At 36.7% G+C, this 19,060-nt stretch overlaps 1 protein-coding gene across 1 annotated transcript in view; it reads left to right on the forward strand.

Moving 5' to 3' along the window:
• The window catches only part of ADGRA3 (adhesion G protein-coupled receptor A3), a 126,483-nt gene that overhangs the window by 97,466 nt on the left and 9,957 nt on the right, over positions 1 to 19,060 (forward strand). Inside the window, exons 13-16 of the mRNA XM_046656133.1 lie at positions 1,085 to 1,298; positions 1,507 to 1,715; positions 10,348 to 10,472; positions 11,546 to 11,669. Coding sequence (XP_046512089.1) covers positions 1,085 to 1,298; positions 1,507 to 1,715; positions 10,348 to 10,472; positions 11,546 to 11,669 — 672 coding nt within the window. The remainder of the gene's footprint in view (positions 1 to 1,084; positions 1,299 to 1,506; positions 1,716 to 10,347; positions 10,473 to 11,545; positions 11,670 to 19,060) is intronic.

Here is a 19,060-nt window from a genome sequence, read left to right on the forward strand (position 1 = left end):
CCCAGACAAAAGGAATAGTGGAGCATTTCAGCTGGGAATCCTGACATACACAGCATGCACAGTGGCATAAAAAAGTAGGCGATCTCAAAAATTGATAAATTCAGTGTGGCTGGGTTATAGTTTGTCTTACAATGAGTGTTGGAAGATGAATTTGAGACATAGATTTTAGCCAGATTTTATGGCGTGCTTAGAATTTGGAGGTAGTGTTCTCTAAATATTGGAGAATCAAGGTGTTATTTAAACTGAAGTAACATGATTAGATTTGTTTCTTAAGAAGAAATTTTATTGGCAACGTGAAAATTGGGTTGGAGACAGGTTGGTGCTGAGAGAAAGACTTTGTGATATATTTTTAAAATAGGGAATTTTTTTAAGATAATTATTTGCTTCCTTGGTGTATAGATTTATTTTTTATTGAATGCTGAATAATTTATCACTTAAAAATTTGTAATAAAGAAGTCTGAAAAACCTTCAGTGATCAGCCAGCATGTTGTTCCTGTTATTACTGTGTTTTTCTAACATAATGTGTTTCTCAGTGTCAGGGAAACTTCTGCTAAAATAAGAGTTTGCTGAATCCAGCTTCTATTATGGTTGTATCATTTCTTTCTTTTGTTATTTGACACTGAATCTATCATAAATCACCTTAAAGTTCCATAAGCCCAAATTAATTACACTCACATTTGTGATATGTTACATTTGTGCTTATTTACCGTATTTTGTCATTGTAAAAATGATACAAAAACTGATCATTGAACTTCCTGGTCGGTTTAATGCTGCCTGCTTCAGCATTATGTTATTATGGGAAAATTCACTTTGTAGTTTGAAAGAATTCCTTGTTTACTTATAATACTTTGAAATAGAGTTTGCATTTCTCTTGATTTTCTACTACTTTTGTTCTGTGATATTATGTGGTGTTCAGACATTTCATGTAACTGATACATTTTTTTAACTATTAAATTTTGTGTATATACATTTTTTTAAAAAATGTGTTCAGCATATCATTAGAAAACGTAACTGTCTAAAATATTCTTTCTGGTTTCTATATACTAATATGGCAACTCTTCTTTGTTTTTTAATATATTTTCAGAATACTATTGTGGAAGCTTCTATTCAGCTTCCTCCTTCCCTTTTCTCATCAAAGCAAAAAAGAGAAGTCAGACCCACTGATGACTCTCTCTGTAAGCTTCAACTCATCGCATTCCGCAATGGGAAGCTTTTTCCAGCCACTGGGAATTCAACCAATTTGGCTGATGATGGAAAACGGCGTACGGTGGTTACCCCCGTGATTCTCACCAAAATAGGTTTGTATGTGGCATATGTTATCCTGCAGAAGCTGGACAGTGCGACTTTGTAATTCATTGTTGCTAAAAAAGCTTATTTTTATTTCTTCTTGATTTAATGAGTCACTAGTGAAAAAAGATATTGCAGAGTACCCATTAGTGTATAAGTTGACATTTAACTGTTTATGAAGTTTGTTTCAGAAATACTTTTATTTCCCGTTTTCTCCAGATGGTGTGAATGTAGATACCCACCACATCCCTGTTAATGTGACACTGCGTCGAATTGCCCACGGAGCAGATGCTGTGGCCGCCCAGTGGGATTTTGATTTGCTGAACGGACAAGGAGGCTGGAAGTCAGATGGGTGCCATATACTCTACTCAGATGAAAATATCACTACCATTCAGTGCTACTCCCTTAGTAACTATGCGGTTTTAATGGTATGGCGTTTGTTAACATCATGCATAAACACTAAGTGTTCTCGTTTTTTCCCTATGCATAGTTAAGCTCAAATGAAGATTTTTCAAAAACTTTTAATGTAAATTGCTCCTTTTAATTAAGTAAGAAGTTATGTTTGGTGTAATTCTGATTTTGAAGGGAAATTGAGTTATTACCAGGTGAAATAAATATATGAGATTGAATTTGGTATAGGAATTTTGAGTGAACTTTACAAGTGCATCAGTTCAACTAGACTTCGATCTTCTTAGAATTTGAAGACATCTTAGGTCTATACACTCCACTTGCAACCCGGAAAGAGTGACTCATTTGCCCCAAGATACACAGTGAGTAGTGAGAGATTTTCCTGCTTTGTCATCTGGTGCCTTCTCCCACTACACGTCATAATTTTTAGACCCCTTTTGAATTTAGAGTAATGGTGATAATTTCACTTTAGTCACTGCAAGAGACAGTATTGACACAAATAACGTCTTTTCAGTTTTAATGCTGATCAAACTAATGTTGTTTCTGTGATTTACTATTGTTTGCACCTATTAATCTTTGGTAAAGGAACTAGTTATTACTGTATAGGGGCACATCTTTTTATTAGTAAGTTATTTAAGTGAATCTGATTCCTGAGCTGCTAATTATGAAATTAGCCGTGCTAATTTTTATTTTACCTTACAGTTCTTATAAGATACTAACAACCTGGAGTATGTATACATGCATTCAGAGTATAGTGGAAGGAATTACTGATGACTTGGAAAGACTTTCCCAGGAGTGGCTTGAGGCTAGTCTGGGAGTGAGGACACTTAGTTTTTTAATCTGCCTCCAGCTCTGAATCTGTTATCTAGACAGTGTTTTATCAAAGCACTAAATAACCTTGAAACATGATCTATTTTAAGTTTTGTGAATTTTTTTTCCTTAAAAAAACCAAAAGAGCATTTACCATGAGAAATGATCTTGAAGCAAGCTGAATTAGACTAGATTTTCCTCCACTCTTTGTTTGGTTTTCTCTTTGCTCCTTAACTTAGCATACCTTACCACCACGCCAGTCGAACAGGAGAGGAGTAAATAGATGCTTTATCAGGGCGTAGGGATGGTCTGCTCAGCGACATCCTTTAACGTGTGTGTTATTGGGCCCAGCTGACAGAGGGTGGGGTCCACTCTAGTTAGACTCAGCTGTATTTGTAAGAGTCATTTATCCTTTGGGGTTTAAAGTTGGTGTTGATGGTTTAGGATTCTTCTCACAAATAGAAGATGTAGGATTTCTCTAAGTCTCCTTTCTGTAAGTTCACTTGTTATTGTTTTGTGGTAACCTTTCAAATTAAAGCATGATGAAGCATTAGTTAAAGTGTGAAGCATTTTCTCTTCAGTTTGAAAGTGTTTTCTCATTCAGGTTTTCTTATAAAATAACCTGAAACTATGAAGTACTGAAGGAGAAATAATAGAGATACAGCATTGGCTGAAATTTATATAATAGTTAACTAGAAAAAAGTTGGGCAAAATAAATGAAACACAGAACACACAAAGGCATTTTGTAAGCTTCTCTGTTAATGACATGATACTGTACCATGTAAAACTTGTATTTTTATTTAATCTAATACCAGTTTAAAACATCTATTTTTGAACTTCCTAGCTGTTCTTCTAAACTATTTTAATTAGTATAATCCTTTTCTAGAAGGAATAAGCTATTCTTTTATCTTTCATACTTTTAATCTTTTAAAAAATGTAATGCACAATTCTTTAAAGCTAAAATACGGTATTAAGATATTTTCTATTTTCAAAGAATCTTTTCTTTTGCTTTTCTTAAATATAACTCTGCCACCTAGAGGCAGGAAAGTGAAATGTATCTGAAATTGTTGACACAATTAAAGTTAGTATATGGGATTTTTACAGTTGCTAATTAAACATAAAGGCTAAGTTAAGGAAATCATACCTACTCTTAAAGTTATGTCTAGGATAGAACAAACATCTTTTAAAAATTGAAAGTCAACATCTTTTTTCCTTACGTGACACTGTTTTGAATGACATAAAATCCAATTTTTCTTGAAAACTATATTAATATTCAGTTTTATATAGCAAGTCTAAATTCCTATTTAAAACTTTTCCTGATCTGGTTTTAAAGAATTTTGTATTAAAAAAATGAGACGAAAAGAATATATTTGTTTGTAAACCTTGAATAGATACCATAGTTTGGTTCTGAGGATATCCTGCTATTACCAGTTACATCTTAAGGTCTCAGTGGGGGCCACAGAGAACAGTTAAGCAGACATTGGGTTTGTTTGAATTATATGATCAAAAATAGCCAATTGGGGCAGCAAGATTCATAGAAACTACATCAGTAGGAAAAAAAACCCTGAATAGCCAGTAGGTAATGAGTAGGGTCTGACAGTAGTACATAATACTTTAATTGGGAATAGTTATTGAGGATGAAATAATCTCTATACCTTGATTTTCCTTTTGTTATTGTGTTCACCTAGAAATATGTGAAACTAGAGAGCCCCCATTTGTTTTAACATCTCTCTAGTGTTGCTTTTTAATTTTGTTTATATAAAACTTGCTGAATGAAAGCCAGCTTTGGTTTCATTACTCTGTAATTAAACATGAATGCTAGTAATGTTTTTGTTTACATGATTTTTAGATAGGGACTACATTCACATGGCTCAAACATTTTAGTTATTTCTACACATTAATGTATAGTGAAAACTTGACTCTCACCCCTCTCTCCCATCAGAATCATTCTTCACAAAATGGGTAACTGCTAATATTGGTTTCTTTCCTATTGTTGAAGAGATTTCTATGTATATTGCAAAAAGTAAAATGAATATATAATCCTGTTTTCATCCATTTTTACACAGTGGTTGTGTGCTGCAAACATTATTCTAAATCATGGTTTTTTTCTAGGAAACAATATGTCTTATGATAATGAGGTCCAGGGAATAATATATCTTAGCTTAATGATGATGTCTTATGATATGACGATGATATCTTATATTGATGTGATGATGATAGTGGTGGTACTGGTGGTGGTGGTGGTGTCTGATTTTCGTTAAGGACTTATTGGGATTTGAATTCAGACTCCAGAAATCTGTGTTCTTAATCACGCTACTAAATCTCCTTTCTGAAAGCTTCCCATAGCAATATAAAAGAGCTTCCTCATTCTTTTTCACCTTTGAATATTATTTTATGTCTCTACCATAATTTAGGTATTCCTCTATTTTGTTTGGGTCCAGTAACTTGCCTGTGGAATATTATTTTGCACATGTAGTAGAACATCTGCAGGGTAAATTATGTGAAGGGGAATGGTAATCAAAGGGCGACCAACAAAGAGGAACAGTTTCATCAAACTGAGATTGAGCAAGTGCATAGATCTTAAGTGTCTGGCTGAATGATATTTTTACATGTGAGTACACAAGATTTTTCCTTGAGCTCCCGTTAGCTGCCCTGTTTCTTTCTAATTAATTCCCACTACCATCTCCAGAGATACCCACCCTTCTTATGTCTGTCACCACAAATAAGTTTTACCTGTTCTTAAACTTCATATAATTGGAATTGTACAGTACATACTCTTTTGCGTCTGGCTTCTTTCTTGTCACATCTGTGAGATTTATTTTTGGTTTTGCATGTAGCAGCAATTTATTCTTTTTCATGGCAATATAGTAATCCATTGGATGAAAATACCAGAACCAGTAGAATACCATCCTACTGTTGGTGGACTTTTGAATTGTTGCTAGGTTCTGGCTATCAAGAAAAAGCTGCTATGAATATTCTTGTACATGTGTTTTGATGGGCGTATGCACTCAGGAGTGAAATTGCTGGATTGTAGAGTGTCCATCTATTTAGCTTTAGTAGATAACCATACAGTTGACCAAAGTGGTTTTATTGGTTTACAGTCTCACCAGAAATGAGAGTTTTAGTTGCTTGACCTCCTCGCCAGTGCTGGTATTGTAAGTCTTTAATTTTATAGTCCTTGGTGGTGGTATTATGATACATCTTTGCAGTTTTAATTTGCCTTTCTCTGGTGGCCAATGATGTTAAGCACCTCTTCAGTTTCTTATTGTTAGTTTGGACCCTTTGATGAAGTTTCTGCTCAGGTCTTGCCTATTTTTTCCCCATTATCTCTGACTTTTATTTTTTCTTTGTTTTATTGAGACATGATTGGCGTACAGCACTGTGTAAGTTTAAGGTGCTATACGTAAGGTGTACAGCATAATGTCTTGACTTACATCTGTTGTGAAATGATTACCACAATAAGTTTAATTAGCATCCATCATCTCATATAAATGCCAAAATCAAAGGAAAAAAATGGTTTTTTTTCCTTGTGATGAAAACTTTTAGGGTCTGCTCTCTTTGCAGCTTTCAAATATACCATACAATAGTGTCAACTGTAGTCATCATGTTGTACGTTACATCCCCAGTACTTATTTATCTAATAACTGGAAGTTTGTACGTTTGACCACTTTCATTCAATCTTCACCCCCACCTGCCCCCTCCACCCACCTCTGGTAACCACAGAAATGATCTTTTTTTTTCTGAGTTTCCTTTTTAAGATTCCACATGTAAGTCTTACCTATTTTTAATTTGGTTGTCTGTTGTTTTCTTATTGACTTATAGGAATTTTTGATATGAATTGTGAATAGGAGCTCTTTGTTAGATTTATGTGTTGCAAATATATTCTCAGTCCATGCCCGTCTTAATCCTTTTGGGCTGCTGTGATAGAATACCATGGGCTGGTGGCTTATAAGCAACAGAAATTTATTTCTCATAGTTCTGGAGTCTAGAAGTCTAAGATCAAGGTGCTGGCAGATTCACTGTCTGGTGAGGGCCCGCTTCCTGGTTCGCAGATGGCTGTTTTCTCCCTGTGTCCTCACCTGGTGTAGGGGGCAAGGGAGCTCTCTGGGGTCTCTCTCCTAGGGGCACTAATCCTGTTTGTGAGGACTCCACCCTCATGACCTAGTCACCTCTCAGAGCACCCATCTCCTAATATCATCACATTGGGGGTTAGATTTCAACATATGAATTTGGTGGAGACACAAACATTCAGTCTATGGAAATTGCCTTTTTCCTTTGTCTCTTAATGTTGTCTTTTTGTGAGCTGAGTTTCTGAATTTTTCTGACTTTCTTTTTCTTTAATAATTAGTGCTTTTTATGTCTTATTTAAGAAATCATGAAGATATTCTCCAATGTTCTCTTTGAGAAGCTTTAATATTTTTTACCATTCACATTTAGGTCTATGATCCAACTGGAATTGACCTTTACGTATGGTATGAGGTAGGGGGAGCAAAGTCTTGAAATTATTCTTCTTTATTCCTTAAGGGAAAAATAAGGGAGGAAAAGAAAGACTTCTCTTTTCCCGGGGGATTTTTTGTTTGTTTGTTTTACATTTCTGATTTCAGACCTATTTTTAAATTTTATTTTATTGGCAAACTCTTTTTATATTTCTTTATACTCTGATAAGAGAGGGTACCTTGAGATGTTTTCTTTGGTCTTTTCTTCCATTGTTGAGATCCTGGTGAGTTTATATAATTACTGATTTGTAATTATCCTTACTATTGATAGGATAACAATGAATTATGTAAAACTGCCAGTGATTTTATATTTGTAATTCTCAGGCTAGAAGTAACTTGTAAATATATGAATCTCTCTCAAGTAAACAGAGAGTTTCAAAAACTCTTCTTCCATTTATTTGGGTCCTTAATCATCCTCTGTGATGTTTAATGCACTTTGAGGTGTTCTAATATTCTCTGCTTGGTGCAGTTAACTTTGTACCATGTAGAAGAGTGACTAAGATCACCATTTAGTGATGGGCTGTCGTTGTGTAAGCACGAGAGGCAGAGATTTTTCCTTATTTTTTACTGTATTGCAAATGTAATGACAGTTTTGCTTTTTCTTCTCATGGGTGTCTCCTAGTGGCCTTTTTTGATCAGTGTGTTTAGGAATGTTTTTGTTACAGTATCATAAAGAAATTGTGTTTACCAGCTCAGTTGAAAGTAATTTTGATTCAGATTTCTACTTTACCTCTCTTGTTTTAGATCTTTAACTTTACTATCCTAATTTCAGCGGTCTTAACTAGTCTTATATTCTTTTATATCTTGTGCCATCAAAACAGGAGGTTTTTATTTTCTTAATTTGATTAGTATCCTTTATACTAGGAGTCTGCAAATCCTACCGAACATTTGACCCACAGGCCCGTTCTAGTCACCTGCTGTTTGTTTATTTTAAATGCTGGAAAGCTAAGAGTGATTTTTAAATTTTTTAATGGTTTTATTTCAAGTCGTTAATAAGTACCTGCATAATAGCCCCGATTTGCCTCTTGGCCAGCAGAGCCTCAAATATTTACTATCAGGCCCCTCACACATTTTTCTCAGCCAGTTTCTCAGCATGGGTTCCCTTTCATTTCAGCAGGTCAGTTTCTTGTGACAACCAAAAATGCCCCTGCAGAAGCAGTGCCCTCTGTGACCGATGACAGTGGTAGTTCCACATTTCTCCAGGCATAACATAGAATTAGGAGTCGTTGCTCTCTGTTTCAGCATCCAGTTTCTTTCTCATATTATGTCACATGCATTTGACTTTTGAAAAACACTGATTTCTTTTAAACTTAAATATTATGGCAACATGTTTTGAGAATTGAATTGGCACTTTGATGTTTTACTAGCTAACATCCAGCTACCTGTGTTTTGTTACTGTTTGCAAAAGGATGGTGGAAGACTCATTGATGCTTCCTCCTGGCTCTTACCCAAACCCTGCCAGTGACTGGTGGTGTCTCCACTTTACGGGGAGGTAACTGCTCCCAAATCACATAGCTAGCAAGTAAGTGGTGACGTGTTACTGAACGTTTGCTTAAGGAATGTAAAGCAGGCAGTTCATGGCCAAATCCTAGATATTGAAAGTTTATCCTCAATTATTAATTCTGCACTGGTATAAGTAGCTTTTCATAGAAATTGAGGGGAAATGTGTCTACTCTTCCTAGCATCTAACTGCTTCTCACTGCCCCGACCTTTTTTGAATTTTCCCACTAATATTCTGGATTTTTAGCAGAATGCGAACACACTGAGGCCGTGTACCATAGACTAACCTTGTAAGCATCTCACAGGGCACATTGTTCAGAATTGTGGTGATAGGCTTTTCTCTTGTACTTTCTCTTTTGGGTTCTTAGTTTACAAACTCAAGCCTGAAGGGCTGGCCCTATGTTCTGTGTTCCTGAATATCTGGTGCTTGGCATAGCACCTGGCCGTGGTGGACATCCACTTAAGGTTTGTTGAATAAGTAGATGAATTACAGCTTTGAGACCCATCACAGTGTGGTGGAGTTCTCAGGCTGGAATTCAGTCCTGCATTGTGTCCCCAGCTTCCCATTGACTGATTTTTGTCAGGCTCCGTGGGCCTCTCTTCAACCTTTGTTATGGTGAAGGGCTTGTTAAGGTGTTCTGATAGGACATTTGTAGATCTATAATTGTATATTGTCAACTTCTGATTCTTTGATGGGAGAATGTGCCCCTCCCGTCCCTACTCTGTTGAGGCCATCCTCAGTTTTCCTGTCTCTCACCCATTCCCTTCCTCTTACATCTGGCTGTGCTAGTTTTGGATATTGTTTCAGGAACTTCCTAATTAGAGATGCCTCCACTGTGAACTCCTTCCCACGTCCAGCTGTCATCTTGTAGCTTTAAGAGTCAGTTTAGAAAGAGAATTTCGTGACAGGATCTGGTAAATCTCCAGCTTTGACTCCTACAGCCCTCATTTTCCTGCATGGTGGCCGTGGTTGGGGCGGAGGTGTCTTTCCAGCCTGCTTTGGTCCTTTGTAAGTAAGGAAACCTTCAGATGGCCGTTGTTCTCATTTTGGGGAGCCACTGTGTGCATTGTGCCCAGCACAGACTCGGCAGCCAGGCTCCTTTGGGTCTAATCCTTATGGCATTAACCTCTTTGTGCCTCAGTTTTTCAAGGTATAAAATGGGGCTAATAGTATACTTCGCTCATAGGGTTACTCTGTGTAAGGTGCTGGCACAGTGCCTAGATTATGGAAAATTCTATGTAAGTGATTTGCTGGTATTGTTTACTGGTATTGCTGGTATTGTTATTGATTTTTGAGCTCTTCGCTCCCATAACCGGGCTATCCTTTTTTTTGGTCAAACGTGATGTGATCGTGCATCTTCTGTGACATTCAGCTCTTCAAGGACAGGAACCATGGCTTACTCTTATGTCCCCAGAGCCTTGCACAGTGTTTGTTCATTCATAGTGCTTGAACGTAAGTGCAGGTAGTTTGAGAGGTCTGTTTAGGCTTTGTTGACTTGGAGATACTGCTGTCTTTGCATTACCTGATGCATATGCAGAGTGATAAGTGGGCTGGAAGGGCATTACAAAGGATGAAGTCTGTGGTTGCCCCTCCTAAATCACCCACATGTGCACTGCTCTTCTCTCTCCATTACCCTCATAGCAGAGTCAATATTTAAATTTATAAAGTTGGTGGTCCCGTGGAGAATAAGAGTGTGTGTGTGTATATATACACCATAAGTAGTTAACACAGTGAAAGTTAGGAAGGCAAATTAAGGTGTGAGGAAAATAGCGTGAAACGTTAATCCTTGAATAAAATGAAGAGATGTAAGGGCCAGAGTTTTGATGCTTCCTTTTTCCCCTGCAGGATTTGACGGGCTCTGAACTGTACACCCAGGCAGCCAGTCTCCTGCACCCTGTGGTTTACACTACTTCCATCATTCTCCTCCTGTGCCTCCTTGCCGTCATCGTGAGTTACATATACCATCACAGGTAAGAGAGAAACTTGACTGCTGGAGATCTGTGCACTTTGAATTGGAGTAGTTTATTTCACATTTAATTCAGAGGAAACTGAGTTTAATACCATGCTATCCTTCCAACGTAAGGATGATTACTTTAGAATGCATGCAGGCCTTCTTCGTTTCATGCAGTTTGAGACATAAATAATTAGTAAATGAGATGTTGAATTCATCTTTTACAGCATCTGTCAGTTTGCTGGGTTTGTATCTAGGAAAGAATATGGGATTAATGTGTTAGAGGCTGGAGGGTGGACCTGGGGTAGAGGCTTGGTACCTGTAGGGTACCTTCCAGAACCAGGCTATGATATTATTTCTGTTTTATGATTTTTTGCCTGTTGTGATATTCGTTATTTTATAGATGGCATTTAAGAAAGTTGGTGACATTTAAGTGTGGGATATGGTTTTTGTTAATTGGAGACAAAGCTGCAGAAACTTTTAGTTTATGGTAGGAACTAATGAACTGAAAGGATTTGCTAAGCAGAAGTTCACTTTACAAGAGGTTTTGCTAGAATGTATTTTCCCATTTAAGCTGAACATATATGACATTTCTTGACATTTAGTTAAGAAACAAAAGGAGATTTTCATATCAAAAAGAAAAGAAAACTTCAACATTTCATGATGAAAGGCCAGGAAGAAATGCACTGGACATTTAGCCCATGTTCTCCCAGTAGGTCAGGAAAAGAGTGGCACCTTGCAGAAATCTCTAGGAAGCAAGCTAGTAATCCAGCCATCATAAGACGTCGTAACTGAGCAAAGCCCACGTGTTTCTGAATATGGGGAATTTGTGTAGCCTTTAGTGGGTGTGCTAGTTCCGTAAATGACTTGTCTTTTTTAGTGCCTGAAGTTAAATGTTGAGAAACTGTATTGAGTTAAATGATTTCTCAGATCCTGTGTGTGTGTCTGGTAGTATATATTTTTTAAATGTTTAAACATAAAATATTTACATTGGGTCCTTTATGCACTTGGAATTGTTAACTTATAGACGAGTATTGTCATGTCCTGCTTCAAATGTACTAGCCTGAATATTAATATTTTCCCCTTTAACAGTTTGATTAGAATCAGTCTCAAGGGCTGGCACATGCTTGTGAACTTGTGCTTTCATATTTTCCTGACCTGTGTGGTCTTTGTGGGAGGGATCACCCAAACCAGAAATGCCAGCGTCTGCCAAGCGGTAAGTCAGAGTGAAAAACTGAAATGGAAAATAATATTGATATTAGGAAGTAATTTCATTTGTTACATTAACTGTAAAAGGAAAACTGTTTCTTTGAAGTTTTTTTTTCCTTTAACTAATTAAAGTTAAACCAAATGTCACTAAAACAGTTTACCAGTATACTTCAAGTTTGGGATTATCATTTCACAACTGAATATATGACTTATGGGCTCTTCTTTTTATCTTTGGGAATCTTATGCTGATTGTCATATCTGTTATAATTCCCAACATTTAATTAAAAAAATAATAAAATCCTGACTGGCTGAAAGAGAAATGACGTTTTTTGATAATAGGAGTTTAAAAATTATTTCATCTGTTGATGAAAATGATAGAAATTAGAAAAAGATTTTAACTGTAAGGTATAAAAATAAGAAAGTTCTTAGGTGTGGTAAATATGAAGAATTAAAAAATATTCAGCTCTTAGCTTAAAAGAAATTATTACATATGTGGCCTTAGTGAACAGTAAGTATTCTTGCAGTGTAAGTATAAAAATCGAAACCTTTCAATGTATGAATAGGAAATATGTAAAATTTATTTCTGTCTTTGCATTTTGTTTTTCATATGCATAATAGCAAGCTGTGTAACATAATAATTAAGAGGTTATGCTTCCTGGATTTGAATCTCAGTTCTGCTGTTTACAAACTGTGTTTTCCTGGAAAATTTATTTAACTTTTTTTTATTACAAAAAGAACCTAACAAATCTACCCTCTTAACAAAATTTTAAGTGTATAGTACAGTATTAATTATAAGTACAGTGTTGCACAGCAGATCTCTAGAGCTTGTCATCTTGCACAACTGAAACTACACTCATGGAACAGCAACTTCCCATTTCCTTCTCCCCCCAGCTCCTGGCAGTCACCATTCTACTTTCTGTCTCCATGAGCTTGTAACTACTTAGACTCCTCATATACGTGGAGTCAGGAAGTATTTTTCCTTCTGTGACTGGCTTATTTCACTGAGCATAATGTCCTTCAGGTTCATCCATGTTGTAGCACGCGACAGGATTTTTTTCTTTTTTATGGCTGAATAAATATTCCATTGTGGTATATACCACACTTTCTTTACCACACTATTCATCTGTTGATTGACATTTAGGTTGCTTCCACCTCTTGGCTATTGTGAATACTGCTGTAGTGAATGTGGGAGTGCAAATATCTCTTGGAGACCCTGATGTCAATATTTAACTTTTCTGTGTCTCAGTGTTTTACCGTAAATTTGGGAAAATAATTAAGTTGTTGTGGGATGATGTGATTATTTATATTAAAAACCTGAAGTAATTTATAGATAAATTATTAGAAATAAGAGGAAAGTTTAGCAATGAGTGAATGTAGTTTAATATATGAAAATTTACTGTTAGTATGCAGAAATACAACTATGAAAAAAATAGTTAATGAGAAGATACCATTTATATAGTATCAAAGAATATCATGTACTTAGAGATAATAAAAATTGGTCAAGATTTACAGGTAAAATTTTAACGTGTTAAAGAAGACCTGAATAAATGGGAAGAGGAAGAGTTAATCTCAGAAAGGTGGCAGTTTCTTCTAAATTAATCTATAGATAAGAAGAGAATTATTCATGAAACTCAATAAAATGGTTTTAAAATTTAGATAAAAGGACTAAAGATAGCCAGGACACTTCTGAAAAATAGTAAAATAGGAAGACTTCTAATCATCAGAACTTAGTGGCTAACATAATTAAAACTGTGGCATTTGGTTTAGGGGTAAATGGACTAACACAGTCGAATAGGGAACCTGGAAGCAGACCTATGTGGAACTTTGGTGCAGCACAGAGGTTGTGGGCCTCATCAGTCTGGTAAAGAGAGACCACTGAGGGGCCCGCCCACCGTGGCATAGTGGTTTAGGTTCAGCGTGCCCCACTTTGGCAGCCTGGATTTATGGGTTCAGTTGCCAGGCACGGACGTACACCACTCATCAGCCACGTGGTGGTGGTGACCCACGTATAAAGTGGAGGAAGACTGGTACAGATGTTAGCTCAGGGCTAATCTTCCTCAGCAAAAAATAAAATAAAAAGACACCATTGTACAGTAAAGGGAGCTGGGGAAAATCCATTTGGAAAGAGATTAAAATTGGGCTATACCTCATGCCATATAAAAAAGTCAGTTCTGGGGTGATTAAAAACTTACATGTCAAACCAAATGTTAAAATTCATATTAGAAAATATCACAGTCCTTGGGATAAGGAGAGATCTCTTAAACGTGACACTAAAAGGCATTGACTAGAAAATAAGTGAGATATTTGACTAAATTAAAAATAAGAGCTTTTGTTTATTAACATTCCTAATGAAAGCGAAAAGACAAGTTACACATTGGAAAAGCTATTCTCAATATATACAACTGACCGAGCATTAAAATAAAAAATATAATCAGTGAAAAGGCCACCAGAAACCCAGTAGAAGAAGTGACATGAGAGTAGAGAGCATTTCACAGACGAGTAAGTACACAGGCCATTTTACACATAGAGAGATGTTCAGCATCATTGGTGGTCATGGAGATGCAAATGAAGACTACAGTTAGTTACCATTTTATGCTTTTCCTGTCAGCAGAAATCAAGCCTGACAATGCCAAGTAGTAAACATCCACAGGATCTTTTATACGCTGTGGGTGGGAAAGTATGTGGTTGACTGTAGGGAGGCTTTGCCTTCTGAAGTTAAACATTCACACCCTGGGACCCAGCAGTCCTCCTCCCGGGCACAGAGAGTAAGCTTGCCCATATGGAACAGACGTTTGCATGTGAGTGTACACGTGCATATGAATATTCATAGCAGCACTATATACAATACAAAAAACCTGGAAGCAACCCAAATGCCCATCACTGAGAGAGTGAATGAATAAACTGATTTTATACCAGAGTCAAAACTAATGAATTACAACAATGCGTAACTGTGAATAAGTCATAGAAATATAAGTGAAAAAATTAAGTGCCATCAGTTGCATTCACCCTGATATCTTTTTTTTTTATAAAGGTAAGAGTAACTAAACTAAAACAGCTGCTTTTGATGAAAATATCTAGGGGCAATAAAACTGTCTTAAAAGGAAAGCCAAGGGACGGTAATCATAGCATATAGGGTGGTTACTCCCTCAGGTGAGGGGATCACAGAGTGTGATAGGACAGTGTTTGTCAAGATCTTGCCTTTGTCTTCCTGACAGGTTCTTGGACACTTATATTAACAATAACTAACTAAATAAAGCCAGGCTGTACTCAGCCCTATCATAGAATGTGTCATGAACCTAAAGTTGATGATTAATCCAATATCGTTTATCTGAAATCCGATTTAAAATGTGAGTGTGTATAGGAATTTTTGAGAGGATTAAGTGACTCAAGATTACCTGGCATACACCGAGTGCCACTGAATGTTAGCTATTACTACTGCTGTTATTATTGATAAAATTACCTCTCAGCTGTGCAGCATATTTCCGTCTTAGGCCATTATTATACATTTGAAAACAAACCTGTTTGGAGCCTGCAAGAAGTCAGGTCACGGGTCTCAGATCAACCTTGCATGTGTACAGAAGAGAGCACTTCCTTTGTCTCAATCTTTTGCCCTTCTCTACTTGGCTTACCCCCACTTATCTTGGAGGTCTCAGTTCACTGTTACTGCTTCAGAGATACCGTCCCTCCCCTCCCCTCATTATCGTACGGTGCTTATTGAAATTCCATGGTGCCTACAGAACTTGGTAATTGACTGGTGTTTAGCTGTTCATTGTGCCTGGACTCTGACCTCTACAGGGGCAGGAATTTTATTGATTTGATCCAAGGATCAGCACAGGACTGACCCATAGAAGGTGCTTAGCAAATATTTGTTGGGCAAATGAATAAAAAAGGCCTCTGTTTGCAAATAGTAGAAATCATTCAGCCCCGGAGCCATTTTGAGCGGAGACTATTACTCAGCGCACAATGTAGTAATAGTCTCAGTTTTATATAAAAATAGTCATTGATTTCATGAAGCAGACACATCAATTTATTTCACTAGGGAAATGAATAGAAAGAGGCCATTGTAAAGATTCCTTTCACGGTCTTGACTATTTGATACCACTTCTAGAATGAAAATGAGAAGGAAGTACACTGAGTTTCCAGGGCCTCTAGAATGAATGTCCGTTAGTCAAAGATTTACAGAAAGGAAAGGCAAGTCTTTAGATGTTTTCGCATGTTGTTTTCTGTTTTTTACAATGTATTCCCCTTCTTTTATGAAAGACATAACATCATTCTTGCTATTTCTGACTCAGACGTGACTTGCTTCACTTTCCTATTGTGATAGTTAATTCTGTTACTAACTAGCTGAGAGGAGAGTATAGAACACAAAAAGGACTGGCCTGAATTCCAGATACTAGTAGGTAGGTTCTAATTCTGTGTCTGCTAGAACAGCCTGTATGACTAGTCGCTTAACGTAGTAAGGGCTTAATGTTTCTTCTATCAAATAATGGGTTGGGCTATAGTTAAGTGACCCTTAAGGTTCTTCCATCTCTAAAACGGAACCCTAAAGTGTACATATTTTTACGTGCAGTTCTGCATATGCATGTAATCAGTGCATTTTGTCTCCCTTATCTCCCTTTTAGAGCTCACATGTTTTAGGAACAGTGTAAACAGGTTCTAATATAGTTTCCTCCACACAGTGGTTGGTTGAAGTTATTAAAAGTGCCACCAGCCAGGTACTTCCCACTCTAGTTCTTAAGTCATTTCCAGGAGCCAAAGGCAAACCAGGAAGCTGAGTGATGGCGTAGTAGGGGCTGATGACTCAAGGTTGAAAGTGATCTGAGTTCTGGGTCATGATGTGCCGCCAAGTAGTTGTTTGATCATTAATTTTCTGGTCCTTGGTTTCCTTAGGTATGCAGTGAAAGGATTTGCTGGATCTTATTTAAGTTACATTATTGCTCTACCACTCCATGATTTAATCTATTAAATACAGTGCCAGCTGACTTTCTCAGGTGTCCTTTTATATCTGTTATCTAGAGGATTGCTGCAATGGCACGTGAAATGCATGGGAAAAAATTCAATCAGTGAATATTGAGAGCTTTCTACTTGCGAACTATAGCAAATGTGTTATCTTAACTTTCATATTAACCCAAGGAGGTACTTCTTACTCATATGTTTTATATTAAGTACAGAAATTGTCTCAGAGAATTGAAATAACTTGCCCCAAATCACTAGGGCTATTGGTGGCCGTGGCATCATTCAAATGCCAGTCTCTTTGATTCTGAGTGCCCTTCACCCCCCATCACTGTGCTTTACTATCTGGTGGAGGCCAACGTGGCATAGTAGAGGGGCCACGGGCTTTGGACATCAACAGACTTGACTTGGGCTTGCAGCCCTGCCACTGACCATGTGACCTCTGGTGGATGATTTAACTTCCCTCTGCCTCAATTTCCTTGACTGTAATTCAAGATTAATAACATTGACTGAATGGTGATGCTAGGAGGATGAAGTAAAATCACATACAAAATTGTCTAATACATTTTGGGTACATGGCAGTCATTCAATAGTAGAAACTGTTACTATTTTAATTTTTATATATTCATCATAAAGATCATTTTTGCACAGCTGCTGTGCATGCTACACTTGTCTTAGGTTGATTGGTGTGTAAAAATAGGATTGTTATAGTGTCTGGGCTCCAGTATGTGAGAGTTGATGGTTAGTAACATACATATAAAGTGCAACAACTCTTTGGGAGAATTATTTTATGCCCATTTTTCAGCTTTGGAAATTGGTGTCCTGAGGTAAGGACTTTCTTAAGTAATAATCTGTTGTATTTAATGAATCATTTACATGCTCTATGAATGAGATTACTTACTTCCAAACTATTTACAAACTTTCCACATGTATTTCTGATTTCTTTGGAAGACATTGTGACAGTGAGGTTGTATTTCACGTATAGCCCAAGTGTCTGATGGAGAATACAATAGGAAGTACGTCATTTCAAAAGATAGGAAGACCCTCTTTGCTAGATCTCACTTCCTCCTTGTGGAATATTTGGTGGTTTGCCTACATGACTATTACCAGATGACCTCAGACCCTAAAATTCCACCGTTAGTAATAATTGTTTAACTGGAAGGCTTCAGTGTCTTTCAAATGTGAACACTTCTCTGGAAATTTCGAAATTCCATAGAAAACACTTCAAAATCTACAGGTTGAGTTTTCCTTCTTATATCTAAAACAGGAAAATTCTCCATCTTGTACCTCTGATGTTGAAATTATTTTTAACTTCTATTTTTAAACTCACTTATTTTACAGAATGTCTCATTGTTTTGACCTCTGCATCAGAGAAAACTCCAGCAAGAGTAGAGCCTACCATTTTGAGTCAATATCAATGATTTGTCTAGAATGTTTTGGTTTCTATGCACCAAATTCATTTATACTCTTTTTGCTTACAGTATGTGGTGTGACTCCAGATAGCTCAAAGGGTTATTTCATGCTTTTTGTTCTACTGCTGTCTGTAAATTTTGCTTTTACAATGCAGTCAGTAAAACTAATGGGAATCAAGGAACCATTTTTCTTTCTCCTTAAGAAAGTAACTCTGACTCTCCTAGTTTGGCCAAGCTGGATCCACCCTCCCAGCACTTCCAGAGTCATTGCAAGGACAGTGACTACCCTGGACAGTGACTTCCCTAGTTTTTTGCCCTGCTAAAATAAGACTTGAGCTTTCATGTCGCCACGTTTGAGCTACAGGTTGGTTCTCATTAAAATGAACTCTGGGCAGTGGTCTAAGTGCTTCTGTTATTGACCTAGGTTGATAATTTCAATCAATTTGACTTTCTTGAGATTGAAGAGCCATCCTTTAAGAAAGAAAAATTTTTTCTTGGAGATTTTCATTAATAGGATTTTGTCTATAATAACTGTATATGAAGAAATGATCAAAAAGATAGTAAATAATTAGTCAGACAAGAAAGCTGAATTACATCCTTGATACTCCAATGACAAATGCATTTATTTTTCTTAAAATAGACTTTAAATCTCTCTTGGCCTCGTACGTATCTTCATCTAGAATTTTATCTTCAACTAAAGTTGCCTCCAACACAGGTCATATGATAAGCATGCCCTCTATCTCCTCTTTAGGAAGAAACTTAATTAGTGTGATCATTTACATGTATTGCAGTTACCCACTATTTATTGAGCACCTGTTATGTCCCAGATATTGTGCCCATTCAAGCCCTAGAAAAACCCTAGAGATGGTTATTGATAATCCTCCCACTATGCAAGTGAGGAAAATTAATTTCAGAGAGCTGACATTATTTTCTTAAAACTACACTCCTACTAAGTAGTAATAATGTAGATATAATTTTTATTAATTGCTTAGCATTTACCAAACAGCATGCTAAATGCTTTATGTAAACCATC

This window comes from Equus quagga, chromosome 3, assembly GCF_021613505.1.
Source record: "Equus quagga isolate Etosha38 chromosome 3, UCLA_HA_Equagga_1.0, whole genome shotgun sequence".
Lineage (NCBI taxonomy): Eukaryota > Metazoa > Chordata > Mammalia > Perissodactyla > Equidae > Equus > Equus quagga.